The sequence below is a fragment of the Ascochyta rabiei genome, chromosome 7 (assembly GCF_004011695.2).
Source record: "Ascochyta rabiei chromosome 7, complete sequence".
Lineage (NCBI taxonomy): Eukaryota > Fungi > Ascomycota > Dothideomycetes > Pleosporales > Didymellaceae > Ascochyta > Ascochyta rabiei.
The window spans coordinates 1,280,347-1,307,228 of NC_082411.1; the positions used below are offsets into that span (position 1 = coordinate 1,280,347).

General features: G+C 46.1%; 7 protein-coding genes across 7 annotated transcripts, besides 28 other annotated features; 2 read left to right on the top strand and 5 right to left on the bottom strand.

The window, feature by feature from the left end:
* Positions 1-29: 29 nt before the first annotated feature.
* On the bottom strand, positions 30-828 carry EKO05_0005023 (uncharacterized protein; the record flags this gene model as incomplete). Its single annotated transcript, XM_038939397.1, has 2 exons — positions 30-585; positions 641-828. 2 exons carry the CDS (start codon positions 826-828, stop codon positions 30-32), a joined length of 744 nt encoding a protein of 247 aa, XP_038799564.1.
* Positions 288-335: a tandem repeat.
* Positions 379-409: a tandem repeat.
* Positions 829-1,072: 244 nt separating the features above from the next.
* On the top strand, positions 1,073-2,879 carry EKO05_0005024 (uncharacterized protein; the record flags this gene model as incomplete). Its single annotated transcript, XM_038939444.1, has 6 exons — positions 1,073-1,129; positions 1,228-1,308; positions 1,517-1,589; positions 1,643-1,742; positions 1,796-2,681; positions 2,745-2,879. 6 exons carry the CDS (start codon positions 1,073-1,075, stop codon positions 2,877-2,879), a joined length of 1,332 nt encoding a protein of 443 aa, XP_038799565.1.
* Positions 1,378-1,486: a tandem repeat.
* Positions 2,880-2,928: 49 nt separating the features above from the next.
* Positions 2,929-2,953: a tandem repeat.
* Positions 2,954-3,726: 773 nt separating this feature from the next.
* On the bottom strand, positions 3,727-4,728 carry EKO05_0005025 (uncharacterized protein; the record flags this gene model as incomplete). Its single annotated transcript, XM_038939561.1, has 2 exons — positions 3,727-4,617; positions 4,663-4,728. 2 exons carry the CDS (start codon positions 4,726-4,728, stop codon positions 3,727-3,729), a joined length of 957 nt encoding a protein of 318 aa, XP_038799566.1.
* Positions 4,729-5,085: 357 nt separating this feature from the next.
* On the top strand, positions 5,086-5,730 carry EKO05_0005026 (uncharacterized protein; the record flags this gene model as incomplete). The annotated part of the gene is made up of 2 exons (XM_038939377.1): positions 5,086-5,605; positions 5,660-5,730. 2 exons carry the CDS (start codon positions 5,086-5,088, stop codon positions 5,728-5,730), a joined length of 591 nt encoding a protein of 196 aa, XP_038799567.1.
* A 64-nt stretch (positions 5,731-5,794) lies between these two features.
* Positions 5,795-6,945, bottom strand: EKO05_0005027 (uncharacterized protein; the record flags this gene model as incomplete). The annotated part of the gene is made up of 2 exons (XM_038939219.2): positions 5,795-6,503; positions 6,560-6,945. The coding sequence occupies 2 exons, from the start codon at positions 6,943-6,945 to the stop codon at positions 5,795-5,797; spliced, it is 1,095 nt and encodes a 364-aa protein (XP_038799568.2).
* A 227-nt stretch (positions 6,946-7,172) lies between these two features.
* On the bottom strand, positions 7,173-8,776 carry EKO05_0005028 (uncharacterized protein; the record flags this gene model as incomplete). Its single annotated transcript, XM_038939512.1, has 2 exons — positions 7,173-8,410; positions 8,479-8,776. 2 exons carry the CDS (start codon positions 8,774-8,776, stop codon positions 7,173-7,175), a joined length of 1,536 nt encoding a protein of 511 aa, XP_038799569.1.
* Positions 8,777-10,216: 1,440 nt separating this feature from the next.
* On the bottom strand, positions 10,217-12,245 carry EKO05_0005029 (Alkaline phosphatase; the record flags this gene model as incomplete). The annotated part of the gene is made up of 2 exons (XM_038939439.1): positions 10,217-11,986; positions 12,036-12,245. 2 exons carry the CDS (start codon positions 12,243-12,245, stop codon positions 10,217-10,219), a joined length of 1,980 nt encoding a protein of 659 aa, XP_038799570.1.
* Positions 12,246-13,323: 1,078 nt separating this feature from the next.
* Positions 13,324-13,368: a tandem repeat.
* A 105-nt stretch (positions 13,369-13,473) lies between these two features.
* Positions 13,474-14,134: a mobile genetic element.
* Positions 13,897-13,939: a tandem repeat.
* Positions 14,092-14,238: a mobile genetic element.
* Positions 14,230-16,654: a dispersed repeat.
* Positions 15,194-15,238: a tandem repeat.
* Positions 16,007-16,042: a tandem repeat.
* A 40-nt stretch (positions 16,655-16,694) lies between the features above and the next one.
* Positions 16,695-17,469: a dispersed repeat.
* Positions 16,796-17,580: a dispersed repeat.
* Positions 17,098-17,134: a tandem repeat.
* A 2-nt stretch (positions 17,581-17,582) lies between the features above and the next one.
* Positions 17,583-17,670: a dispersed repeat.
* Positions 17,671-17,704: 34 nt separating this feature from the next.
* Positions 17,705-18,245: a mobile genetic element.
* Positions 18,234-18,237: a direct repeat.
* Positions 18,238-18,451: a long terminal repeat.
* Positions 18,238-25,585: a mobile genetic element.
* Positions 18,253-25,519: a mobile genetic element.
* Positions 18,728-18,767: a tandem repeat.
* Positions 19,305-19,349: a tandem repeat.
* Positions 19,771-19,806: a tandem repeat.
* Positions 25,369-25,585: a long terminal repeat.
* Positions 25,387-25,585: a dispersed repeat.
* Positions 25,583-26,882: part of a dispersed repeat that runs on past the window's edge.
* Positions 25,586-25,589: a direct repeat.
* Positions 26,549-26,594: a tandem repeat.

Here is a 26,882-nt window from a genome sequence, read left to right on the forward strand (position 1 = left end):
CCAGCTCTGTGATAGAGACTCGCCGTCTCTCAAATGTCTTCACCTCCTGTGCCTTTGCCTTTCTTCTTCTTGCTACGCTCCGCCAGAAGCTCATCAAGATAGCTCGTCGGTTTTGTTCTGCTCTTCTTAACGCGCTTCTTCGGCTTCAGATCGACGTCGTCATCTGACTCCTCCTTCTTCGACTCTTGCTGTTCGTCCTGCGTCACGGCGACAGCATCCTCTTTCAACTCTCCATCTAGCCCCCCCATTACCTCGTCCTCCTCCTCCTTTGGTACCGCAACTATAGGCTTATTTTTCTTCTTCTTCTGCTGCTGCTGTTGCGTCTTCTGCCTCTTTGATGTGATCATAGCAGCACGCCCCTCCTCCTCGTCCTCGCTCTCTTCGATCTTCTTTTCTTCTTTCTTCTGCTGCCATGTTGGCTGTTGGCGCGCGCTTGCTCGCTCGGCCTCCTGTTTGGCTGCGAGGTGCGCTTTTGCGCGCTTCTTGCCGATGAGCTGCTCAAGCAGCTTGTCGTTTGATGTTGGCGCTCGCCGGGTGAAACTTCCATCTGCTACGTCCTTGGGGATGGCTGAGCCCACGCCAAGCCTGTGACGGTCAGCACCACAATCGAGGTCGGAACTAGACTCTGCAAGCTGTCTACCTGTCGTGGCCAAAGTCGGCTTGCTTCAAGTCTGCGTCTTCGTCCTTGGCGTTGTCTGAAAGACTGGCGGAAGGAGCTGCTGGTTCTGGCTCGGAGCCCATCCACGAGGATAACAATTTCGAACTTTTGGCGTTCATGAGGCTGAATTTGTTGCCCAGCACATCGTCCTGAACATGCCTTCTCGCCATCCTGGATTGGCTGCTCTTGTCTGCTGCACCTTTCTACCCCGGCTGAAGACGCGTTCTGCACGAGGTAACTTACCGGCCGGGTCTCGAAAATGTCGCGGAACGTGAACTTCAAGCGCGGCGCACGGGCCAGGGTGCAGCGAACCTCGAAGCATAGCAACCAGCAGGCCTGTCTGCAGCTCCATCACCTCCCCTTCTACCACGAGAGAAGAGCCTGCGTGTCAGCTTCCCACCCGACACCGACACCATGTACAACATCGCCCGCGCCAGTCGGCCCATGGCCAGCGCCGTCCGCGCAGCCTACGTGAGTGCGACCGACGGGCGCGCCCGGGGGCTCCAGACAGCCTCTGACGCCAGCTTGCATTGCGACGCAGAGGAGACGAGAGCTGACCCGTGGCCTAGACACCATTGAGGCAGTCTGCTGTCCAGCAGAGGAGATGCTTGTCGATACACGAATACCGGTCCGCCGCGCTGCTCGAGTCGGTACGACTGCCATCCATTGCCCGTGTCCCCGTTGCGACGTCCCGTGTTGTCGAGGTCGAACATGTCGATGCAGAAGCAGAGGAAGACGCAGACGCAGACGCAGACGCAGACGCAGACGCAGACGCAGACGCAGACGCAGACGCAGACGCAGACGCAGACGCGGACGCGGACGCAGACGAAAACGCAAAAGGCTAACTGAGGACTGCAGTACGGCATCGGCGTCCCCAAGGGCGGCGTCGCGACCAATGCCGCCGAGGCTGAGAAGATTGCTACCGAGATCGGTAGGTGCTGGGCGACATCCTCTGATATCAAGGCCGGGCTAATGCGCGCGCAGGCGGTGACGATGCCGTGATCAAGGCCCAGGTCCTCGCTGGTGGCCGTGGAAAGGGCACCTTCGACAACGGCTTCAAGGGCGGTGTCAGGGTCGTCTACTCGTATGCTCTACTCACGCCCACGGCAGCGCGACCGTCCGCTAACACCAGCACAGTCCCCGCGAAGCCTCCATCCTCGCCGACCAGATGATCGGCCACAAGCTCATCACCAAGCAGACCGGAGCCGCAGGTCGTCTCTGCAACGCCGTCTTCATCGTCGAGCGCAAGTTTGCGCGCCGCGAGTTCTACCTGGCCATCCTCATGGACCGCGCCTCGCAGGGCCCCGTCATCGTCGCCTCGTCCCAGGGAGGCATGGACATTGAGACTGTCGCCAAGGAGCACCCCGAGGCCATCATCACCACCCCCATCGACATCCACGTTGGTGTCACCGACGACATCGCCCGCAACATTGCGACTGAGCTCGGCTTCTCCGAGCAGTGCATCGAGGACGCAAAGAACACCATCCAGAACCTGTACAAGGTCTTCACCGAGCGCGATGCCACCCAGATCGAGATCAACCCCCTGTCCGAGACCACCGACCACCAGGTTCTCGCCATGGACGCCAAGCTCGGCTTCGACGACAACGCCGACTTCCGTCAGAAGGAGGTCTTCGAGTGGAGGGACGTCACCCAGGAGGACGCCGACGAGGTCAAGGCCGCCAAGGTGGGCCTCAACTTCATCAAGCTCGACGGTGACATTGGCTGCCTCGTCAACGGTGCCGGTCTTGCCATGGCCACCATGGACATCATCAAGCTGAACGGTGGTTCGCCCGCCAACTTCCTCGATGTTGGTGGCGGTGCTACCCCCGAGGCCATTCGCCAGGCCTTCGACCTCATCACCTCTGACCCCAAGGTCACTGCCATCTTCGTCAACATCTTCGGTGGTATTGTCCGCTGCGACGCCATCGCCAAGGGTCTCATCCAGGTTGTTGAGAGCATGAACCTCAAGACCCCCGTCATCGCCCGTCTGCAGGGTACCAACATGGAGGCGGCGCACAAGCTGGTAAGTCATGAAACCCATCCGTGCAGGACGAACAATCCAATGAAGAATGCTAACGCCGCACAGCTCAACGACTCTGGCCTCAAGATCTTCTCCATCGACGACCTGCAAGCCGCGGCCGAGAAGTCGGTCCAGTTCTCCAAGGTGGTCAAGATGGCGCGCGACATCGACGTTGGTGTCGAATTCACTCTTGGTATTTAAGCTCCTTCGCTTTTGTCGGCAGCTCTTGCACCAAAAGCTCCTCCTACTTCCGCCCATCCACCCACCCACACACCATCTACCTGATTCCATAGACGCCGCATGTCGCGAGCATGTCCGGCGACATTGTATCATTGTATAGTCTATTACCCATCCATGATTTAGTTGAACGAGCGCATGTACGTGTGCGTGTGTGTGCGTATCTGCGCGGGAGTTACATAAATGCATCATGTTCAAGTCTCGACCGACCCTCTTTGGCTCTCCTCGATGGTTTGTGCGCTCGTGGTGCCGGGATCCAGTGTGCAGCTTTGCCATTGCCGTTGGCTTCCAGCTCGCCTCCGTTCTACTTTTTCGTGTCCTATTGCGTTGCAAACCACGGCTGACGAACCTCGCTGACCATAACTAGGATTGTAATCTGGGCGCGTGGAATGGCGAGAGTGGAGCGGGATAAGACACGACAGGACGGATCATCAGTGGATACTTCTTCATCACACTCGATCGTAATTCTGAACCCCCGATCGCTTTTCTACTCATCTGCTGGTGTTGTGTTTTTCCTCGTCTGCTCCTGCTTGCTATCTGTATCTCGTGGTCTGGCGTATCAGTCCTTCAACCAACGAGCGCCTCGCATCGTTGCTTTTATACAATTTGGCTAAAACGCTCGCGATATCTGTCTTGCTCGGGTTTCGGGTCTGGCTTTCCCTGTTCAGGGGCGAAGGAAGGGTCAGAAGAAGGGCCATGGGGAGTTGCTCAAAGGTGTTTAGAGAGTAAGTGAAAAGAGCAGACAGGCTATGCAGAGGCGGGTAGCGAACGTCGAAAAGATTTCCCGTTGTCCTTGCTTTGCTCACTCTGCTCACCACCCTTCGACCTGGAATTCAAACACACGGTCCCCCTCCCCCCTCGCAACGGGCTGCGCATCGCTATCAAACAGCGTCCGTTCCAAATAAAACGCCTTGCCCTGCTTATCCACAAGGATAACGCTCTGCTTGCCCGTTCCGTAGCACCCACTCGTAGCATCAGGCGCCTTCTCCTTGACCACGTCACCCACCTCGTGGGACGGCATCTTGTGCAGCTCTAGATGTTCGCGGCCAATGGCGGGGATGAAGATGCTGTGCCGCAGCTGCGTAAGGTACATGTCCCACTCCTCGTCTGCTTTCTGGCGGGACATGGTGTCTATAGATAGGATAGCGAGTAAGCGTTCGACGAGCTGGTCGCGCGTCTCGTTCTTCTCGACAGACTCCCGAATCGCGGCAGCCGTCCATGCTTCCCCGTTGACGACCTTGGGCCACGAGCGGTCGCCGTATGCAGCGTTGCTGAGCGCCGTAGTCTCGTCCGAACGGCGCAGGAGATGCACCACGCCGTCGACGTCGGGCATGCGGTTACTGACGACTACGAGTCCGGTCCCGCGGTTGACGACGTCCTGCACGAAGCCGTAGCACAGCGAGAAGCCGCCCACGCCTTCGACGCCGTCTTCTTCGATCATCTGCCGCGCAAAGTCTTCCGCCGTTTGCGAAGAGGTTGGCGTGCTCTTCAGCCACGCGTTGGGGATTACGCCGCGGCTCCGTGCGCCTTGCACGATGGCTTGGTCTTCCTCACGGTAGTTGGTGAGCACGGCAATGCGGCCCTGGCGCGTGAGACCGAGCCAGGTCCCGTGCACGGGGCGATGCAGGTCGTAGCCTCCTAGGACTTGTGCGTCTGGTTCCGGCCACCAAGTTGCTTCGGCTGTTGGGCGGTGGAGGTATTCCTGGTGGTGTTAGTGGGCGGTGGACGAGGGCGGTGGGAGGCGTACATCGCGATTGTTGAGCAAGATGAAGGGGTAGTCTGGGTGTGCAGCGCTGAGGATGGCGATGCACATTGTCAGTGACCTGTGTGAATCTTGGTGCTGAGGTAGCGAATAAGGGTTCCTTGATTGAGGCTATTGATACTGGTGTCATGCAGTTTGAACGTGGGCGGTGTAGCCGCCAGCAAGACCACTATATACGTGTGTCCAGTTTCTCCAGCATCCAACGCATAGCGCCATGTGGGGTGAGGTGGTCTTATGTATGTCGGCTGGCACAAGGAGAAACGAGGGTCAGGTGTGGTGGCTGAGGGCGACTTGGGCCGAGGACAAGTTATGTCATGCGTATCCCCAGACTCGCATCCCTGCCCGCACGTGTCAGCCTTACACGACAGCACCCAAGTCAAGACCTCAACACTACTACTCACACCCAAAATGGCAGCCAACTTCGCGCCCTACCAGGATATTCCCGAGACACAGCGTGCGCTCTCGCCGCCCCTCGCGTCCCCCCGCGCCTCGCTCGACCGCACGCGCAACATCGCCTCCATCACATCCCCGTCGACCCGCGCATACGAGCAGCACGACTACTTCGGTGCCGGCGACGACTCTCCAGAGACCGAGCGCGTGGAATGGAGTGCACCTAATGCGCCCCAGTCGCGGGGATTTGGCGCTGCAAGAGAGGACGTGGAGGCATTCACCACGAGCCTGGGGATCAGGATGGACTACGAGGCGTGTCTTGCGTACCTCTTGCTTCCGCCTGCGGGCGGCGTGCTGCTGCTTGTGCTGGAACACCAGAGCGACTACGTGCGGTTCCATGCGTGGCAGAGTAGTCTGCTCTCTGCCTTCATCTTCGTGATACACATCATATTCAGCTGGTCGAGCTTCATCAGCTGGGTCATGGTGGTGGGGGACGTATGTTTGATTTCGTGGTTGACGTGGAGGGCATTTTTGGATGGTGAGTGTAGAGTGTGGTCAACGCTTGAAGCACTGCAAGCTGACTCATGCACAGCGGAGACACTGGATCGGTATGAAGTGCCCTTGTTTGGGGGCCTGGCAAACTCAATTTTGGACGACGAGTAGGACTATCTAAGTCGTGGAAAGGGACTTGATCTGCTATGCTGGTAAGGCCAATACGTGCAGGCAATCAAGGCCCGAACCGCTCCTGCGCGAGCTGCTTCAGGAACTCCATTGTCTGCGCTTCCTTTGCTCGCCGCGCACTCAGCGCCTCTTCGCGCTCCGCCGCCCGCGCGCGTGCAATCTCCTCGCGCCGGATCTCTCGCTCATTCTTCACCCGCTCGTCCGCCTTCTTCTTCTGCTTGTATGCGTCAATGCCGTCGTCGCCCATGAGCTCCGATTCGCCAATCTCTACATCTCCGCTCTCCTTTGCGTCGCGGAAGGACTGCAGCGTGCTGGTCGTCTCGCGCTTCTTCTCCATCTGACGCTCACGAGACCCCGGATCTGCGCGGGGTGCAAGCTCCTCCATGCGCTCTTTTTGCGTCTTGCGCTCGGCTTTGCGCTCGTGACGTGTGTCGGAGGCGTACGCTGAGCGGTCGCGCGCACCGTCTTCGTCGCGGAGCTCGTTGCGGTGCGTGAGGTCATCGAAGCGCGGTATCGTGGGTCCGTGGCCCGAGGCGCGCGCAATGTGTGTTGGTGGCGCCGGGCCAAAGTCGTCGTCGTCGTCGCTCCCATCATTGTCGCCAGAGTCTTTGACGGGTGCGCGCTGCTCGTACTCCGGTGATGCCCGCTCGACAGGCCGAGGCGATTGAGAACTCGCGCGGTAGGCCTGGACCGTCTGTTGTGCAGTCTGCAGCATCGAGGGATCGTACCAGCTGCGCGCTAGATCACCACGGTTCCTGCCAGATTCAAATCAGCATGTCGCTTGTCTCCGTTCAACATGTGTCTGACGAACCATCGCGATACAAAGCTCTTCCAGCGCCCGCGTGCCTCTCGCTCGTTGAGTTCGTCCAGCTGTATGTGCTTCTGTATGTCCAGGTACGACTGGAACAACGGCTTGTAGGCTTCTAGGTCGTGCTTGGATAGCGGCCGCGCCTGGTAAGGGAGCTTCACTGGCTTTGCGGGCGAGCGTGAGCGGTGCGAGCGTTCAGAGCGTTCGTGGCGTCCAGAGCGTTCAGAGCGGTGCTTTTCGGGGCTGTGTCGGTCATCGTCGCGGCGTGGAGAGCGCGAGCGGCGCACCTTGTGCTTTCGGTCTCGGTCTCGGTCGGAGCGTTCGTGGTGAGTAGCTCGTGGCGGATCCATGGTAGCTGTGGTTTCTGTGTTTGTTGTAAGACGCGTCATGTCGAGCTTTCGGCAGGTTGCTTCGAGTCATGAACGCGAACTGTCAACTCTCAGCTGAGTCAGGACGTTATCTCTCAACCACCAATATCCAACATACTGTGGGCACAGACATGCAAACAATCTCATGTGGTTTGATCTTCTTGTTGGAGTTATATTACGATGCTAATCGTGCGCTACAGATTCACGGCACTTGGCTCCGCACACCCATTTGTTTGCTCGTTCCTCTCCTACCTCCCAACCATCTTCTTCTCCAGAAACCTCGCTGGAATGTAGATCAGCCCGGTAACCACAAACGTCAACTCGTTCGCGATATCTCCGCCGTCAGACCCAATCAGCTTTCCAAGTGGTCCAACATACCACGTCTCCACCATACCCATGATCCACGCCACAATGCCCACCGCGAACGCGACTCCCGCTGCGATGCCCAGCGGCAGTCGACTCGGGTCATTCCACGCATCCAAGTCGTAGTTGTCGAAGCTCATGTGCCGGAAAATGACATGCTCGCTACACATGATGATGAAGTATTGCGTGGTCCAGTAGCCCAGCAGGCTGAGGAAGTTCTGCAGGTAGACAGACAGCTGTTCGCGGCCGCCGATGGCGAGTCCGAGAATCGCTGCGAAGCAGAAGAGCACCCAGATGAAGCGGGGCACGCGCGCAAACGGACGCGAGAACTGCTGGCACGAGATGGCAGCGCTGTAGATGGAGATGACATTTACGTTGATGCCGGAGAGGACGAGCAGTGTGAGGATCAGCTTGGCAAATCCCCGTGGATACAACATCGTTTGGATGAGGAAGCCCAGACCGTCGTTCTCGTACACATCCTTCCAGTCTGTGCGGCTGTTCATGCCCGAGGAGACGACGCAGCCAGCAATCATGCCGATCGAGGTAGGGATCGCGATGCCGAAGGTGGTCATAAGGAAGACTTTCCACCGGTTGACGTTGACGGGGTAGTGCACGTAGTAGTCGCTTGCCATGGTCTGCCAGGACGCCGAACTGCCATATACGATGGCGATGAGGCTCAACACGGCGCCGCTGAGATCAGCGCCATGGACTTTGGGGGTGGGTGTATTGTCCGCGTATCTGCCCGTCTCGGCGAAGAAGATGATGAAGATGATGAAGAAGACGAACCACGCGTAGCGCTCGTACACGAGGATGGCTTTCAGACCAACGAACGAGATCAACGTAGCTACCACGGCTAAGATGACGATGCCCACGATGAGGGAAATGCGTCCGTCGGCGACGGCAGTCAGAGCAAGCCCGCCGGTGATACACGCCACGGCGGCCCAACCAATCTGCACAATCGTGTTGAGCGCAGCGATGACCTTGTTCGGCCACCACCCAAACGCATACCGGGACAAACTGATCTGGCGCAGACCAGTTGGCGCGCCAAAAGTTGCTGCGAAGCCTGTTGCCGCGCCGCCGAGGATCGAGGCGAAGATTGTAATGACGATGGATTGGCGGAGCGCTGCGAGCCATCAGTACTCGAGTCGCTCCACACGCACCCAATGCTTCAGGTGTGCTGTGAAGACTTACTCAGCCCAAACTCCCAACCCAGAAAGCCCGTAGCGAAGCACGAAGTGTTCATGGTCCCGCTCGCCCATAAGAAAAACATGTTCATCTGGTGGTGCCACGGCACATGGCCCTTTTCCTCTGGCAGCTTCCTCGTAATGGCATCACTCTCGATGCCAAACTTGCTGTCCAGCTTGGCCTCGAAGTTGCGCAGCGCACCCAGGAAGCCCGATTCGCGCTTCCTCACAGGGATCGACTGTCCGAAATCCGGACCGCTATCCGTCGACACGCTCTCGCGGTCCCCTGTCTTCTCTGGATGCATCGTTGAGCCGGGAATTCAAGGGTCCTGAGGGGGTGGGTGCGGGGGGATGGGATGGCGGGCAAGAAACGTGCAACACATGATTCAACGGCGGCCAGCTGGGTTTTAATGGACCCAGACACGCGCCGCGCAATGCTTCTGCCGAGGCCTAGCGAGGCCTGGCGAGCTCCGACGCAAGCAAAATCTCGCTTCGTGATACGTGATAGGCGTTGTCTCGTAACGGCTTAGGGCTGCTCGCTTACCCCACTCTTATCTCCATCAAGCTTCTCTCGGCGATGCTTATCTGGGGCTGCACGCACGGTAGATAATTCGGCGCCGTGAATGCCGTCGACGCTCCATGCTCATTTGTGAGGGCGTGGTCAGAACGACGCTCGATTCGTGGCTTATCTCTAAGACGCGAAGACCCTGTTCGACCTTGGAAGGTATGAAAGAACGTCTAGGGGGGGGGGGGGGGCACCGGTAATACCCGGCTTGCTCACGCCAGGATGCTGTCCAATGCCCTGCTGTTTAGCACCCACTCACCATTGCCCTCCGAATTGCTAAAGGCCCATTTGGCTCTGTGACACAACTCGAGACGTGCATAGCAATCCCATCCACTTCAACAAAGCGCACAGAACGTTAGCAACCATCAAAACCTCCATTCCGCTCAGCAGAAAAAGCTTCGATTTATGTCGCAGAGACCAGACGGAATCTTCAAGAAGAAAAAAGCCCCACCCAACATAGTCCCCAAGAAGAATTTTCCCAGCCCCCACAAGCACACACCTACTCCGAAGACCAAACATTCCTAACTTTATATAATTGCTACCACGCGTGCAGTCGTCCATCAGATGACTAAGCAAGACTCGGTTTTGTAGTGTACGTTCTTTCCCTGATCAATTCGATTCCGCAGCAGATGAACTGACTCCCTATGTAGGTAGCGGTTATCACTCCGGATTCTGATCACTTCAGTATCTTCCGGCAACCCCGGTTCGATTCCGGGCAAGACCTCTCATCTTTTTTGCTGCGTGTTGAGGTGTTGAGTGGTTAACGATTGTGCGGTGGGTGCTTGATTGTCTTCTGTGAAGTCGGAAGAGTCTTGATCGAGACAGTGGTGAGGTAAAAGTGATTGTTTGGTTACTGGTATAGTTTTTGTAAGGGGAGTGAGTGTATGTTCTTCTTCTATGACCTGACCCTACGTGGCATCTCACACCCTTTTGTGTTGCAAAAAAAAAAAAGCCGGCTACAAGCTGACGGTGCTCGATCAAACAGGAGGAGGTATTCAATGCCAATCTGCAGGTAACCTGTAACCTAAAAAGACACAATAAGTCTTCAGCCACCTTTGTAAAAGCTAAGAGGCACGAAAAAATACGCTAAAGACTTCAACAGTGCTACCCGCTGTGTACGAAGCTGCCGCCAAAGCAGGGCAGTCCTTTTTTTTCTTTTTCTTTGCAACACGAGAAACACCTACGTGCTGTTGGTCTTTGCATATGTGATGTAGTTCCCACCCGCAAGCAGAGCAGCCGGCACAGGACCCCACGACCCAGTGTTGGTGTCCAGGGCGGTTGTGGCATTTACGCCCGCGACCTTACCCGGCCGGTCCGCGTTCTTGAGATATCCAGAGTTGACGCTGCCGCCTGCAACCGGCCTCTGAAGATGATTGGCACCCGCCTTGACGGTGAAGTTGGCAAGCGGAATGTCATACGCATTGCGCGTTCGTACGGTAGGGGCGCCGTAGTACTCTGCGCGTGCTTCCTTGGCGTTGAGGTACAGTGCGAGGTATCCGCGGAAATACCCTTCGTTCCACATGAGTTCGGAGTTGTCGCGAACCAGCGTCTGGGCTTGCGCGTTGGTTGCTGCAATGTTGCCGCTGAAGCCCGACGATGATACGGCTGTGACTGCGAATTCAACGCCAATGGCTCCTTCGCCCGTGGCTTGGTTGTAGGCTGGGATGTCGACACCGTTGTTGATCGATTCGTAGGGTGCAGAGTCTGGGTCGACCCAGAGCAGGTCCGAAACCCAGTTGGCATGTGAATCACCAGCAAGCATGATGGTGTTGTCGATATGATTTCCGTAGAGGTGTTGGTATGTCCTGTTTCTATTTGATGTATAGCCGTCCCACTGGTCGACGTTGTAGGGCTCGGTCTCGGAGCCAAACCATGAAGTGATGTTGACTCTCGAGAAGACAATCTGGTTGCCGATGATTCGCCACGTAGCGCCACGCTCCTTGCTTTCCGAGAGCGTGCGGTAGAACCAGTTTTCCTGGTTGGAGCCCATAAGTGACCTACCAGCGTCGTTTCTAATAGAGGTAACGTAGTCAGTATTCCAGCTTAAATCTGTAATGGACCTGTCGTAGTTTCGTGTGTCTAGCATTACCAGATCAAACAGCTTTCCCATTTTGAAGTTTCTCCAGATGCGCAGGTTGTCATCCAGGTTGACCTGGCGTATCGGCATCCACTCGAAGTAAGCGCGAACCGCATTCATCTTGCGTTGGTCGACAGAGACGCCACCATTGCGAATGAAGGAGCTCTCCGTGTTGTTGACAGCAGACGAACCGTCACGGTAGCCGTTGTTGCTGACCTCGTGGTCGTCCCAAGTTGTGATCCAAGCAAAGTTCTGGTGCGCAAGAGTCAAGTCGAGATCGGTGCGGTACTGAGCAATCCTGGTACGGTAGTCGTACAGGGTGAAAATGGTCCGGGGAGGGTTTGTAGCACGGGCATCTTGGCCTAGGATACCAGAAGTACTCTCATAGATATAATCGCCTAAATGCACTAGGAACGATACCTCGTCTCTGCGGGCAACATTTCCGTACGCATTGAAGTAGCCGCTCGGGTAGTTGCTGCAGGAGAAGACTGCGAGACCAATCTCGGTAGTATCATCGTCCTCGCTGGGCGATGTTTTGGTACGACCGATAGGACTCTGTTTCGAAGATCCGCAGACGTTGAAGCGGTAGTAGTAGGTAGTGTAGGGAGATAAACCTGTAGCCTCAACTTTGATAGTGTAGTCGATGTCACTGGTAGTGTATGCTCTACCCTGGCTGACAACTCCTCCGGTGATGTTCTTATTGGTTGACACCTGGTAGTCAACACAGATTGGGCTGGTCGATGCACGGATGTAGCCCTCAGTCTCGTGAGAGTACAGAGGTACAGTTCCTGCAACAGTGACGTTTGAACGGTCATTCTCCAGCTGTGGTGAGATGCGAGTCCATAGAATCACTGATTCAGGGTATGGATCTCCCTAGGCACACCCGTCAGCTAGAGTGACTTGTTTGGCCCCACGTACTTACAGATGCAACGCCGTGGGTAAAGTTGAGCTTGCTGGGATCAATGGTGACTTTGTAGTCGCGCTTCTGCAGGTGCCTTTTCATCACCTTCGGTACATCGATCCCCATAGAGGGGTGATCGAAGGAGGGACTCTTGAAATTGATGTTGCCATCGTAAGAGGCTGTGGCAGTTGCAGCCAGTACTGTCAGTACAGAGAGCGTGTACAGCATCATGGTACCATAGACGATTTAAATTGTCACTACATACGGATAGTATGCTGCTGACGGTAATTTATAGGCATTCCAACATATCAGCGCCCATCTGCTGCGACCGAATACAGCACCACGTTGAATCGTACTTGGTTAGGAATGGAAGGTCGGGTATGCTTCATGATGTACACGGCATCGACATCCTTGTTGGAAACAACGGTGCGACCAATAAAAACCCTGAAATGGGAACATGTTCATGTCGACTCTGGAGCTCGTGGTCGTGCCGGAAGTTTAGATTGGTTGCACGATCTGAGAATATCTGCCTTTGCATTAGCGTTACACCGTTAGCTCATGCGCCTTCACCCGCAGCAAGTTCAATGAGCAAAGCCAAACATGTAGACAGAACGCAAGCTATTCAAAATGCTCGCATCTCGGTTGCAGTGTGGTATCGATGGTTGGAAGTCCTCGCTTGATCGATGTACTGAATGAGATCCATTCGGTAGGCAGTCGAACGAGTACCGTCAGATCCGTATCGATGCCTTCCCATTGTACCTTCTTGTTGCACTACAGGCCTGTCCTCTTTTCCTGAATTGTCGCATTGCCGCACATACTGTCGAACCTAACGCTCCTGCTGGCGATACATGAGCGTTGCCTAGACTGTTCCGTTCTGCAGCGCAACTGGACGACCGCAGAAGTTTGTCGCCAAATCTGAGGGTACAGCGTAGACACCATTTCCTATATGGCCAGCGCCGTGGTATAGATCTGACAACAAGCTGTTTGCTTCGCGGACGCTCCGCAGCATCGGTTGCTGTCCGAATTGCGACGGGACGTTCGAGCCCCGCTCGGAGTGGGAGCGCGCCAAGCGAAATCGCCTTCGACGTCTCATCCTGCCCAAGGTTGTCAGCACCGAAATAGTTTTAATAACATTAATTCAAATATGTCTAATTATTTTGACTTAAATAATTAAAATGTAAGAGACCTTAGAGCTAAGTAGGACCAAGAAATTTGTTTGATATTATCAAAGCAGCTAAACGAGGGTAGCGAGAATGAAGGTAGGCAGGTCTTTAAGCCGGCCTCTGCCGCCCCTAACCATGGATAGGGGAAATAGTAAAATAGTAATTACTATATAGTAAAAATAAATAGTAAAGTAACACTTTAAAAATAGTAATCACAAAGTGATTACTTACTAAAATAAGAAAAAATATAAATTCTAATTTTATTTTTTGTTTTCCTATTTATACAGAAAATTGACTCGCCGCACTAACAGCAGGGCCTACTCTAGCTATTACCTATTACTAACTGTTTTTAGTCCTAGATCTTAATAGATTTTATAGTTAATCTTCCTTAGGCTAATAAGGATGCACTATAATATCTTCTAGTTGTTATAGATTACCTCTCTAAGTACATACAGCTAGAAGTATTGTCTTTTATAACTCTAGAAAATTAATTTAAAAGTCTTCTGTAATACGTAGTAGCGTTTTTAGGGCTTCTCTAGCTCTATAATTAATAACTGCAGCTTAGACTAGCTAGGGCATTTTTAGACAACGTTGTGTAGCCTTGTAGAGGTAGAGCAGTTACTCTCTATAGCCTATTATCCCTAGACAGATAGAGGGACAGAATACACAAACTAGGAGGTATAGGTAGTCCTACAGGTTATAGTCAACTTTAAACAGAATAACTAGCCTAACTACCTTCTAGCCTGCTAGCTAACACTTAACAATCGCAATTCTTTAGTTACTAGTGTTAGCCCTAACTTACTCCTTAATAGTTATAATGTAGACCTCCTAAAGACAGCGTTGCTACTAATTGTTAGCTAGAACACCCTATAGGGACGTGTAATCTATTTTCTAGACTACCTTTAGCAGGGTATAGACTTATAGAGCTTACCTAGGCAGTAATTGTATAGGTATAACTATAAAGAGTGTACAAGGCAATTACAAGAGAGGATAGGATTAAAGAGGATAGTAGGTGTATTAAGGTACGTAGTGTGTAGTAACAAGACTAATTACTAGAGTATGTTATGGACTGGCCTTAGAGTGGGATGTAATAAGGGTTGATATAGTATAGTATCTCTTAAGGAGGTAACACGTTGCGTGTCCTTCTAATATGTTTATAGGGCACGTAACTATCCTGTCTTACTTAAGGCTTAGACAAGGTCTAAGCCTATAACATACCTCCTTTCCCTATCTCTCTCTAGCTAAATATATTTTGCTAGATCTTTTCTACGTTTTTGCGTAGACTAGCAGAGCGCTAGTAGCAGGTAAACTCTAGAGCTAGTTGTAGTTGCGTAAGGGTCTGCCTCTTAGTAGGTTAGCTGCTAGTCTAGTCTGTAGTTTACCTAGGGTCCCTACGCGCACCTAGGTTGTTTTTATTTTACCTAGCGCACCTTCCCTTATTAGATGCTGTACTACTCCCTGCTCTTACCTAACCTACCTGTGTTATACCTGCCTGTCTTTTTATACCTACCTATCTAGTTTAAACAATATATCTATTATTACGCCTAGCTCTAGTTACTAGGCTACTAGTTATAGAGCTAGTAGTCCCCCTAGCAGAGGTAGTTATAGCCTGCCTTATTACCTTCTATCTACCTATAACATTCCCCTAGTATTTTGTAACAGTTATCTAGGTTTTTAATTATAGAATCTAACTATATTTATAGAGAGCCTACTATTGCTATATTAGTAACTATAAGGTTAAGGGTAACTCTAAGAATAAGGACTTAGTTCCTGTCCCTGCCTGCGCTGTCCTATACTGCCCCTGCTACCAGCTTACTATCCTTACTAGCTAGCCTAGTAAGTGTCTTACGTCTGTTATAGGCCTACTACTAGCTAATTTTATCTATAGCTAACTGCCTCCCTAGTGCTAGTAAGACCTAATACACCTGCGCTAAGCGCTAACATATTTGTTATTTAGATAATAGTCTTTTTGCTGCTAATACAGAGCTCTACTATACCTAGTGTAACTTTAAGAGGTATATCTAGGTATATAGCTTTATTCTAGGTCTATATCTATAGCTAATTGTTATTAAGGCGTCTATATAGGGTAGTAACGCCCACATTAATATAGCTAGAACCTAGGGTGTTAATAGTAATAAGGCTAACTAGGGTAGGTAGCCTACCTTTGTCTTTAAGTGTCCTACCTGTTACTGTAAGGGGCGTTTTACTAATCTACTGTACACTACTTAGGTACCTACTATAAGCTCTGCTAAGCCTATAAGTCTACCCTTAACCTAGCCTACACTAACCTCTTACTAGCTAAGCAGCTAACCTCCTCTTATATTGCCTGTTCCTCTCCTAAGCCTAGTATATAGATTACGCTGCCTACTACACCTTTATCTAGCTATTATAATAGTAACTAGTTTAACACCTACTTTTAACAGTTTACATCTACTATAGAAATAGCTATTAAGACGCAGACTAAGCATATAAACTAGTTTAAGAAGGTCTAGACCTATACTACTATAAGTCTTCTACCTATATTAAGAGTATAGCTAATCTACCCTAAAGGAGGCTATTAACTAGGTTAAGCGCTTACTTACTACGCCTTAGCGCTGCCTAGAGTACCTGTTATTATCCTGCCTATCCTGCTGCCTGCGCTCTGCCTCCCCTACTAAGCACTACCCTTCCCCCTACTAGATCTACTTACCCCCCTACTAAGTCTGCTTACCCCTCTGCTGCTACTGCTTACCTTCCCTATTAGAGCTACGCACTCTACGTTGTAGCACTACAGCGCCTACCCCTTGCTCCTTAGCCTAGTTACAATAGGCCTGCAGTATTACTGTTAGTAATAAGAAGAAGAATAAGGAAAAGGACAACTATAAGCAGGACTACTGCTGCTGCCTAGCGCGCAATCAGGCCCTAAACGCAGCTACTGCTACCTGCTGTTCCCTATCTAACAAGACTATCTTTTAAGAACTAAGTTCCTGTATTAGTAGCTAGTAGAGTGTAAGAGGTAGTGTTATGCTGTTACTGTAGAGGTCCTAAGCTCTTCTACGCTAGGCACTAGGCCTAGCACAGTATCTCCTAATAGAACCTCTTAAGGGTTATTATAAAATAATAAAAGTTCTTTTTATTTTAACCTACTTCTTATATTCTGTATATACTACTATAAAGGCCTTTTAGGCTATTATATCCTATAATACGTCTAAAGGCTCCTATATTAGCTTTATATATCCTTTCTATTTAACTAGAACCTATAACTTGTTCTGTCTACAGACCCTCTTCTTTTTTAGGATTACCTCTACTTCCTATTTAGCCAGGGTTGGATTATCCTCCTCTAGGACAACTAGTAGACCTAGTCTACTTTCCTGTAGGTGCTGTGTTAGTAGTAGGTTAGAGGCTGTATATTCTAGCAGGTCTACATGCACTATCTTATAGAGGTTACCTAGCAAATCTAGGGTAACTATTAGAGGGGTAGGAACTGTAACTACGGTGGTAAGAGGGTAGAGGTAGGGTAGGGTCTATATAGGGTACAGATAGGGGTAGGGTAGGGTCTATATAGGGTACAGGTAGGGGTAGGGTAGGGTCCACATAGGGTAGGGGTAGGGGTTAGGTAGGGGTTAGGTAGAGGTTAGATAGGGTAGGTGTTAGCGTGTAACTCTTTAACTAAAGCAGGTATTATAAAACTTTGTACTACAGAAGTATAGAGTAAGACAAGCGCTTTTAAACAGTCTATATGCTGTAAGATTCCAATTAAAACCAGTAGAGCTAGAGCAGTTGTTACGTAGGCCTACATTATAACAACCTAGGATTTACACAACAACTACTGTAACTCTACTAGTTTTAATTAGAATCTTACGTTATATAAATTGTTCAAAAGCACTTGTTTTGCTCTACATCTCTGTAGTACAAGGTTTTGTAATAACTACTTTACTATAAGAGCTATAGGTAGGGGTAGAGGTAGAGAAGAGGTAGGCCTAAGTAGGGCCCGTAGGTGTCAGCGTGTAACTCTTTAACTAAAGCAGGTATTACAAAACGTTGTAATAGAGAAATGTAGAGCAAAATAAGAGCTTTCTAACAGTCTATATTCTGTAAGATTCTAATCCAAACTAGTAGAGTTACAGCAGTTATTGTGTAAATCCTAGGTTGTTACAATGTAGGCCTACGTAATAACTGCTCTAGCTCTACTAGTTTTAATTAGAATCTTACAGTATATAGACTGTTTAAAAGTGCTTATCTTAATCTACATTTCTGTAGTATAAAGTTTTGCAATACCTGCTTTAGTTAAAGAGTTACACGCTGACACCTACGGGCCCTACTTAGGCCTACTTCTTCCCTACAGACCCTACCCTAAACCCTACCCTACCCTACCCCTACCCCTAGTCTGTGCAGACTGTACCCTACCCCTACCCCACGCTAGAGGTACCCCTACCCTACCTCTACCTAACATCCGTGCGGACCCTACCCTACCCCTACCCCTAGTCCGTGCGGACCATACCTAACCCCTACCCAACCCCAGGGTACCCCCTACCCTTTTGCCAGCGTAACTGCAACTACGATATACTAGGCTTATAACTAGTTTAACTTCTAACTTAGCCTGTTAGTTTTTATATTATAGAGGGAAAACTACACTCTATCTTCTACGTAGTACTGCTCTACAGGCCTATAGCTACAGTCTGTTGCGTTCTAGGTGCGTTGTTATACCTATGCTATAGCTGCCTAGGTAAGCTCTATACCTTACTAGAGGTAGTCTAGGAAATAGACTACCTGTCCCTATAGTGTGTTCTAGCTAACAGTTAGAAGCACTGTTATCTATAGAAGGTCTACATTATAACTATAAAGGAGTAGGTTAGGACTAACCCTAGTAACTAAAGAGTTATAATTATTAAGTGCTAGTTAGCAGGCTAGAAGATAGTTAGGCTACTTATCTTATTTAAAGTTAACTATAACCTGTAGGACTACCTGCACCTCTTAGTTAGCATACTCTGTCGCTCTGTCTGTCTAGGGGTAATAGGCTGTAGAGAGTAGCTAGTTTACCCCTATAAGGCTACATAGCGTTATCTAAAAATATCCTAGCTAGTCTAAGTGTTAGGATCCCTTTTAGGAGGGGTGGCACGTTATTAAGCACTTAAAGATAGAGAGTGTAATTGCAGGCTATAGATAGACGAATCGCTCCTAAGTAATTAGAGCAATCTAGCCAGGTTATATAGATACGCCACCCCTACTCCATTTACTAGGCCTTTAGTCTTTAGTCTTAGTGCGGAGCACCTAGGGACTAGGGACCTAACAATATCCCCCTTCTAGGATTGTTCGTCCTAAGCAATTAGTATTGTAGTTACCTAAACCTAGGCTAGTAATAATAGGCCACTGTAGGCCACAAGGCGTCCTAGGCACTAGGGAGGGGTTATCTAGTAACGGAGGGGATCTTCTTAAACCTGCTAGTGGTTGCGTTTAACCCTATCTTTACATTTACTCTTACCTCTACCTTTACCTTAAATTTTTATAGGTACCTAGAGAATAAGTAGGTCTATACGCCACTAGCTTCCTACCTAGGTATACCTAACATTACTACCTATTTTAGACTATTACTTCTATACTCTACTCTACTTTTTAGTAAGTTAGTGCTTTTCTCTAGTAAGGGCAGAATTTCCTTTACTAAACTAGGATAACCTCTTATAGGTTATTATAGGTTGTTATAACTCTACAGGTAGCTAACTAGATCTTCTAGGCTCTAACAACTTTATAAGTATAATCTTTAACACTAAACCTACTACCTTACCTACCTACTATAGATCTAAACGCAGTTAGCAACAATTTTACTTATAATAGGGTGCAGTTATTTTAGATGTGCGTTTAGTGCGTCTATAGCTTTAATACAGGCTAGTATAAGCATTACAGCTAGGTTAGTTACGTTTATGTCTAGGTTACGCCTGCTAATGCTGCTATATACTCTGCCTAGATTATAGAGATAGAATTAGGTAAGTCTAACTAGGTTATACGCTGTTTCTAGTACTTCTCTGCTAACTAGGAGTGTATTACAGTATGTATCCTCCTTCTAGGTGTTTTGTACCTATTATAGGTTTTACTAACTCTTAGCAGCTTTACCCTAAGAACAATATAGAGCTGCCTAAGATTTAAAAGATTCTCTAGGAGTTAGAGTTTAGTATCTAGGATTCTAACTAGGATATAGTTAATAGTAAGTACTAGTAGCGCCCGCTAACTATGTTAGAGAAGAAGTTAGCTAAATTTAAGCTTATAGAGCTCTGTTAGCCTATTTCTAAGGATTACAGCTAGTAAGTTGTCTTTTTAAGTAGTTTTAGTCTATTATAGGTTATTCTAACGCGTTTAGTAGCATGTACATTCCTTACACTTCTTAGCTCTACCTATACAGTAGCGCTATTGTAGAGGATAAGGACCCTTGCTCTAATTTCCACCTAGACCAGCGCTAGCGCACTAAGAAGTTAGTTTTAGCCTATACTAAGGCCAGCAAGCGCAGTCTTAAGGTTACTGTGGCTAATAGGGTTGCTAAGAAGACTAATTCCTTTTATAAGTAGGTATATATACTAATTCTATTCCTAAATAGGCTATACTAACTTATTATAGGTTAAGGTTTATAATTATATTACTAACCCTATTTCTAATTATAAGAAAAATGGTAAGGCTATAGTTACAGAGAAAGCTGTTCTAGAGGTAGAGAAGGATTCTGCCACTAGCTTAAAGAAGGGTGCTGTAACAAAGAAGATTAAGGCGCTCTAGAAGAAGCTAGACTGTTATAACAGTACTTAAAGGTAGTAAGAACACGTTATAATAGGCCCTAATAGGCTATTATAGCTTATATAATAACATAACCCTAAACAATTTCTATAGTTAGATTTCCTTTAGAAATCCTAGATATACCTAAGCCTTAGGCTTAATTTAATAGAGTACTTACTTTTATGTCTTATATTTCCTTCCTGTAATATAATAAATTTTATGCCCTTAGGTTAAGCTGTTTATAATTTGTAATAGGCTGTTATAGTCTATAATAGGTAATAATAGATCCTAAGAGATGCTTATAAGCTTAGCTAAGTTAATCCTAGAGTGTAACGCTGTTAAACACCCTAAAAACCCTGTAGGAAAACTAGTAAAGGTACGTTGTCTCCTTAGGATACTCTTATTGCCTTTTCTCCTTCCTCTTCTTCTTTAGGGGTTAACCTTAACCCCTATAGGTCTTTTCTTTTAGATTCCTTTTTAGCATAATGCCCTTAGATTTCTAAAATTATTAGAGGACGTTACTAGAAATATTTTAACTAGGCTTCTAGGAGTTCTCTTCTTCTCTATAGCTGGTCTATCTAACTAGATATTCCTACTAATTATGTTCTCTTTTATGCCTATCTAGTATAGTGTCTACTTTGTAGACATTATTACTATGTTTGCGCAGCGTGTCTATAATTAGGACCTCTAGGTGTAGAATAAGGCCCTGTAGATTATAAGGTTCTAGTAATAATGTATAGAAGACTAGATATACACTCTATAAGCCTAGAAGGTTAACTTTAAATGCTGTTAGACTATACTAGTCTACTATACAACCTAGACCTAGGTACTTCTAGTTAAGCTTTTTTTTAGGCCTTATTAACCTAATATGCTAATTTAATACTATTACTTAATTACCTATTTTAAACATATATGCTAAGCGTTTCTTATCTACATATAATTTCTAGTATTTGTTTACAGTAATAATTTTCTTCTTACATTCTTGTTGCAAAGCAATAACCTTACTAGCTACTTATGCCTCTAGAGGTGATTCCCTAATGCTATAAGGCATACTAGGCTAGTTAGGACTAATAGGATCTATACTGTAGTATACTCTAAACAGCGTAGTACCTATAGTTATATATATGCTATTGTTATATATAAACTCTGCAACTAATATCTATAGTCTCTAATTGTCTTATTCTAGACAACAATAGCACTGTAGGTACTGTTTAAGTGTCTAATTCTGTCTTTTAGTCTGCCTATCTGTCTGTAGATAATAAGTAGAAGTTAATACCCTCCTTAAGTTTAAGTAGTGTTAGAAAGTGTCTTAGTGTTTGGCCGCTATAAGTAGGCCCCTATCTAAGATTATCCTCTTTAGGACACTATGTAGGCGTATTACTTCTCTTATCTAGGATTAAGCTAGGTCTGTGCTGTCCTAATTAGCTCTAGCTAGAATGTAGTAAGCTATTTTAGTAAGTCTATAGACTATAACTAAGATAGCGTTGTATACCTAGTAGCTTAAGCAACTTAGAAGTAATTCTGTAATAAAATCTATAGTAACCTCTTCCTAGGCTGCGTTTAGAGGAGATAAGGGTGCTAGGAGACTGTATAGCTTATAACGCGCTAGCGTTAACTTCTTACACACTAGGCAGTCCTTACAGTAGTCTCTTACATCTTTTCTTATTCCTTTCTACTTATAGTAGCGTTACAGCTTTTTTATTGTCTTCTTGCCTCTAAAATGTCCTCTAAGTAGATTGTTATAGCATTCTTAGAGCGCCTTAGACTTTTCCTTAGGAGTAGTTAAGTGCTTTAACCTCTTGTTGCCTACAACAGGCTGTTCTAGCCTATCCTAGTCTATTTCGCTATTATATCCCTTAGAGGTTGCCTCTAAGTCTAGTTTAACTATAGACTCTTCCTTATAGTTGTGTAGGTCCCTAGTTGTAGTACTTTCCTTTACTTAGAAATTCTAGAGGGCTTTAACAACTTCTAATTGTTCTTTAGACCTTTAGGATGCCTGTGTTATAACAGCTAACACTAGGAAATTGTTCTTTCCTTAAGAGGCAAGCAGGTCTTAAAGAGGCTAAACAAAGGCTTTGTTATACTTTAACAAAGGTTTCTCTGTCTCTGCTCTATAGTCTAGTCGCCTTAACAGTCTATCTGCAGGATTAGTAGTCCCTAGTTAATATGTAAGGATGAAATTAAACTAAGTTAGGGCTAGATAGGATTAAACCTAGTAATAATTAAGGGTTTTATTCTCTATAAACTACTTTAGGTTCTTATAGTCTGTAAGGACCTTAAAGTATATACCTTTAAGGTAGTAGCGCTAGTATTCTAGACTCTTAATAATAGCTAGCAGTTCTTTGTTATAAGTATTGTAATTGTATTCTACTTAGATTAATTTATAAGAAAAGAAACTAATTAGCCTCTATTAACTTGTTCTAATATCTTCTAGTACATATTAACTTAGTATGCCTAAGATTGCGCTACCTAACGCGTCTACCTCTACTCTTGTTTTCCTATAAGGATTAAAGTAAGAGAGTATAGCTACTTAGGTAAAAGCGTCTTTAAGTTTCTAGAAAGTAGATCTCCCTTTTTCGCCGATGTTAATTTTCTGGCTTTCCTCTCTCCTTATTGCCAGACCTCCCCTAGCGGATCCTGGGGTTTTGTGGGTTATCTTAGTTAATAGTAAAGCTAATTTAGAGAAACTGTAGATAAATTATTAATAGTAGTTTATAAAGCTAATAAATACTTAAATATCCTAGACTGTTTGTAGTTATAGCTACTCCTAGATTGTTTTTACCTATTCTAGGTTAATACTAACTTCTTTAGGGCTAATTACGTATCTAAGATACTCTGTGCGTTAAGTATACTACTTACACTTACTAAGTTTAATATATAGCTTAGACTTGCGTAGTCTCTATAGTATATCCTTTACATACTATATATAGGTTTCTTTTATCTCTAAGTAGATTAGGATATTGTCTAAATAGACAATATAATATATGTTAACTAGTCCTGTAAGAGCATAGTTAATAAATGCTTAAAACTAGGTAGGGGTATTAGTTAGGCTAAAAGGTATAACTGTATACTTATAGTGTCCGTATCTAGTATAGAAAGTAGTCTTCTACTTATCTCCTTCTGCAATATAAATCCTATAGTAGGCCTCTCTTATATTAAGCTTAGTAAAATACCTTACTTAAGAGAGCCTCTCTAGTAACTCTGTAATTAGAGGTAGTAGGTGTTAGTTCTTAACTGTAACCTTGTTAAGGCCCTAATAGTTAACGTAAAGTCTTAGGCTGCTGTCTTTCTTCTTTATAAAGAGTATAGGTGCCCCTACTAGAGACTTTAAGTAATATATCTATCCTCTTGCTATATACTCCTAAAGATAGTTTTAAAGTATTTCTAATTTAGTTATAGAGAGATTGTATAATAGCTGGTAAGGTAGAACACTATTAGGTGTTAGAGTTATAGACAGGTTGTGGTAGCTATACTCTAGAAGAGTTTTAGAGTCTTCTTCTAAGCCTACATCTATAAACTCTGCATATTCTAGAGGTAAATAACTTATAGTGTTATCTTCTAGTCCTCTATAGCCTACAAAGTTAACAAGGTACGCGTAGACGTCTGTATTAGGTTCTCTTATACTGCTCTTAAACTGCTTAGCGTCTTCTATAGCCACTTTAGTAAACAGGATAACCTTATTGTCCTTGTTCCTCTAAAAGAGCATGCGTCTAGTAGCGTAGCTAATCCTTAGATTAACTATATTAATCTAGGGTAGACCTAAGTACACTAAGTATCTTTAGAGGTCTGTTACTATAAATAGTACTTAATAGGTCTCTTTATGTCTATTTAAATTAGTAATAGTTATATCTACTGTTATAGTACTATACACTGTTAATTTACCCCTATCTACGCCTTTAGCTAGCAGCTTAGGCAAAGGGTCTACTTAGAGATCCTGTTCCTTTGCTAGAGTAGCTGACATTAAGTTTAGCTAGGAACCTTTATTAATTATAGCTTCTATAGGCTTAGAGGATTAAACTGTACACTGTACAGTTAACAACTAAGAGGAATAAAAGTAAAAGGCTTCCCTTAATTTCCCTAAGTCCCTTATTTCCTAGTTTAACATAATGTGGGCAGAAAGGTATAGGATTAGTCTTTCTACCCTTTCCCTTTTCCTAAATTAGTGTTTAAGCCTTCCTTAGATTCTACTAAGGTGTCCTTCTAGTTAGCTATATTACCCTTATCCTTTAGAGGGCTTTAGTACTTAGCTGCAGTATAACTAAACTTTCTGTAGTTATAACAGGTCTAACCCTTACCCTTATTTTAGGTGCTAGTAGTTCTGTGTGCAGACAGCCTGTTATAGCCTCTATTAGCCTATTTTTGTTTCTTTAGGGGTTTTTCTAATTCCCCTACCTCTTCTCTCTTGTTGCTAGCCTTTTGTAGCCACCTCTTTGCAGAAGTAGCCTTTAATTCTTTATCTAGGTTCTTTCTACAGTAGATAACGTTTACATGTTCTTCTACTATTAGAAGGTTGCTACGTCTATTAATAGAGAGCAGAAATTGATCTCTCTAAATGTCTTTACATAGAGACGAGATATACTCTATTACTTAGAGTTCTAGAGTTTAAGCTAAGCCTAGTTCTTCCTATAAAGGTTAAAGGGCATCTAGCAAATCTATAGGTAACTAATTAAGCTTCTGTTAGATTCTCTTAAGAGTCTTGTAGGCTTGTTGTTTTTGTTCTAACAGCGTTCCTAGGGCATTTAACATAACAGCTTTTAGTATTTCCTAGGTAGGTAGCTAGAATAGAGAACTAGTCTGTTCTGTTGTGCAATAGGATTTCTATAGAGTCTTAAGTAGCTTAGAAAGGTACATTATCCTAAAATCTACCTTCTAGCTCTCCTTTGTAAAGTTAATTAGTAAGCGTAAGAAATATAATTTATAGTTGTGTTCCTAGCAGTTATATTCTGCTCTTAACTTCTTATTGTATCTTTGTAGTGGATCTAGCTTTAGAAGGTTGCCTAATAGGCCTAAGGATGTTATTGTAAGGGTCCTAAGTAGAGTTAAGGTTAAAGGGAGTACTAATGTGTCTCCTAACTTGTATTTAGCCCTTAATTAACAGAGTTAATTAATCTTGCTTTACCTCTAGGTTCTTTTTAACTAATTGCAGAGGTCTGCTAGTTCTTAGTCTGTTAGAGAATGTAGTGTAGCGTTCTGGACTATTATAGGTGTTTGTAGCCTAGGAGGAGTTAGTAACTGTCCTCCTAGTCTCTGCTTATTTACTCTACCTTTAGCTAGACTAGAGTTCTCCGCAGCGTCTCCTTTAGTGGAGGGAGGTTAGCTTTAGATACAAGTAGTAGCAGAGTCTTCCTTAATAATAAATCTAGAGGGCACTAGTGTACCTAAGGTTTAACCGCTTTTAGACTAGCTTACTTGTTAGCTCTGTTGTCTAGTCTGCATTTTAACAACGTGTATTAGGGAGCGATTTAAATATTAGGATCTCTTTTAGAAGGGGTAGTATGTTATTAAGCACTTAAAGATAGAGAGTGTAATTGCAGGTTATAGATAGACGAATTGCTCCTAAGTAATTAGAGCGATCCAGCCAGGTTATATAGATACGCCACCCCTGCTCCATTTACTAGGCCTTTAGTCTTTAGTCTTAGTGCGGAGCACCTAGGGACTAGGGACCTGACACTAAGCTACAGTCTGTAATAATAGCACTAGGAAAGCCCTAGAACTGCTACTATGTGTTACAGAAGACTTTAGCGTAATATTCTGCTGTTATAGAAGTTATCGCTTTAAGCTGCATATCCTTAGAGAGGTAATCTGTAATAACTAAGAGATAGCGCAGTATATCCTTATTAGCCTAAAAAAGGTTAACTATAAAGTCTATTAAAATCTAGGACTAAAAACAGTTAGTAATAGGTAATAGCTAGAGTAAGTCTAGCTGTTAGCGTTATAACATATATGCGCTAAAACAGTAGTAGTTATAGATATAACACTAAACATCCTATAACATCCCCTTCTAGTAGAAGTTGCGTCTAATAATATAGAATGTAGTGTTAGCACCTAGATAGCCTGTTAGGTTAGATTTATATGCCTTTTAGATTATTATAGTTATAAGTAGCTTCTAGCGCAGAACCTATATAACCCTACGCTACAGCAGCGTACTATAATTACTAAGCGTGCAATCTACAATTTACTTAGTAGTCTTAGCCTTAGAAGGGAACTAGCAGGCCTTATTATAGATAGTAGATAGGCGCGCTATATACCCTACATTCTACTAAATACCTTTTATCTATAGTAATTGTATATACGTGTTAATAAAAAGTAGAGGTATACTAGGGCCTAGTGTACTAACTACTAATACTAAAACTAGGGTTATTATCCTATAGACTCTCCCTAACCTCCTATTATAGTCCTGTTCCTAGCAGCTCAGCGCATCTAGTTAGGCTGCTAGGCGCCCTAGGCAGAAGTAAAGGTAGAAACAGAACTTTAACAGTTCCTCTACCTATTAGTACTGCCTCTTACTTAGCCTATATGCTGTAGTAAAGTACTAGAGGTTCTTATAGTCAGTTAGGATAGTAAACAGCCTAGCAACAGACCCTAATTTAGCTGCCTAGACCCCTAGGCACTTTATAACAGTAGTTAACTCCTTGTTATAGATAGTGTAGTTCTATTATTATATTATAAGTGTAGTAGAGTAATATGCTACTAGGTAAAGCACCTTCCTATACTATTAAGAAAGGCAGCTACCTAACGCCTTACTAGAGCAGTCTACCTCTAATAGTGTTTCTTACTTAGGGTCCTACTAGGCTAGGACTAGTTCTGTTATAAATGCGTTCTTTAGCTAGTAGAACGCTACATCCTCCTCCTGCCCCTACTAGAACAGGATATCCTTCCCTGTTAGTTAATTTACTAGGGTAGTAATATTAGAGAAGGCTAAGATAAAGTCCTAGTAGAAGTTAGTAAACCCTAGGAAACTGTAGACTCT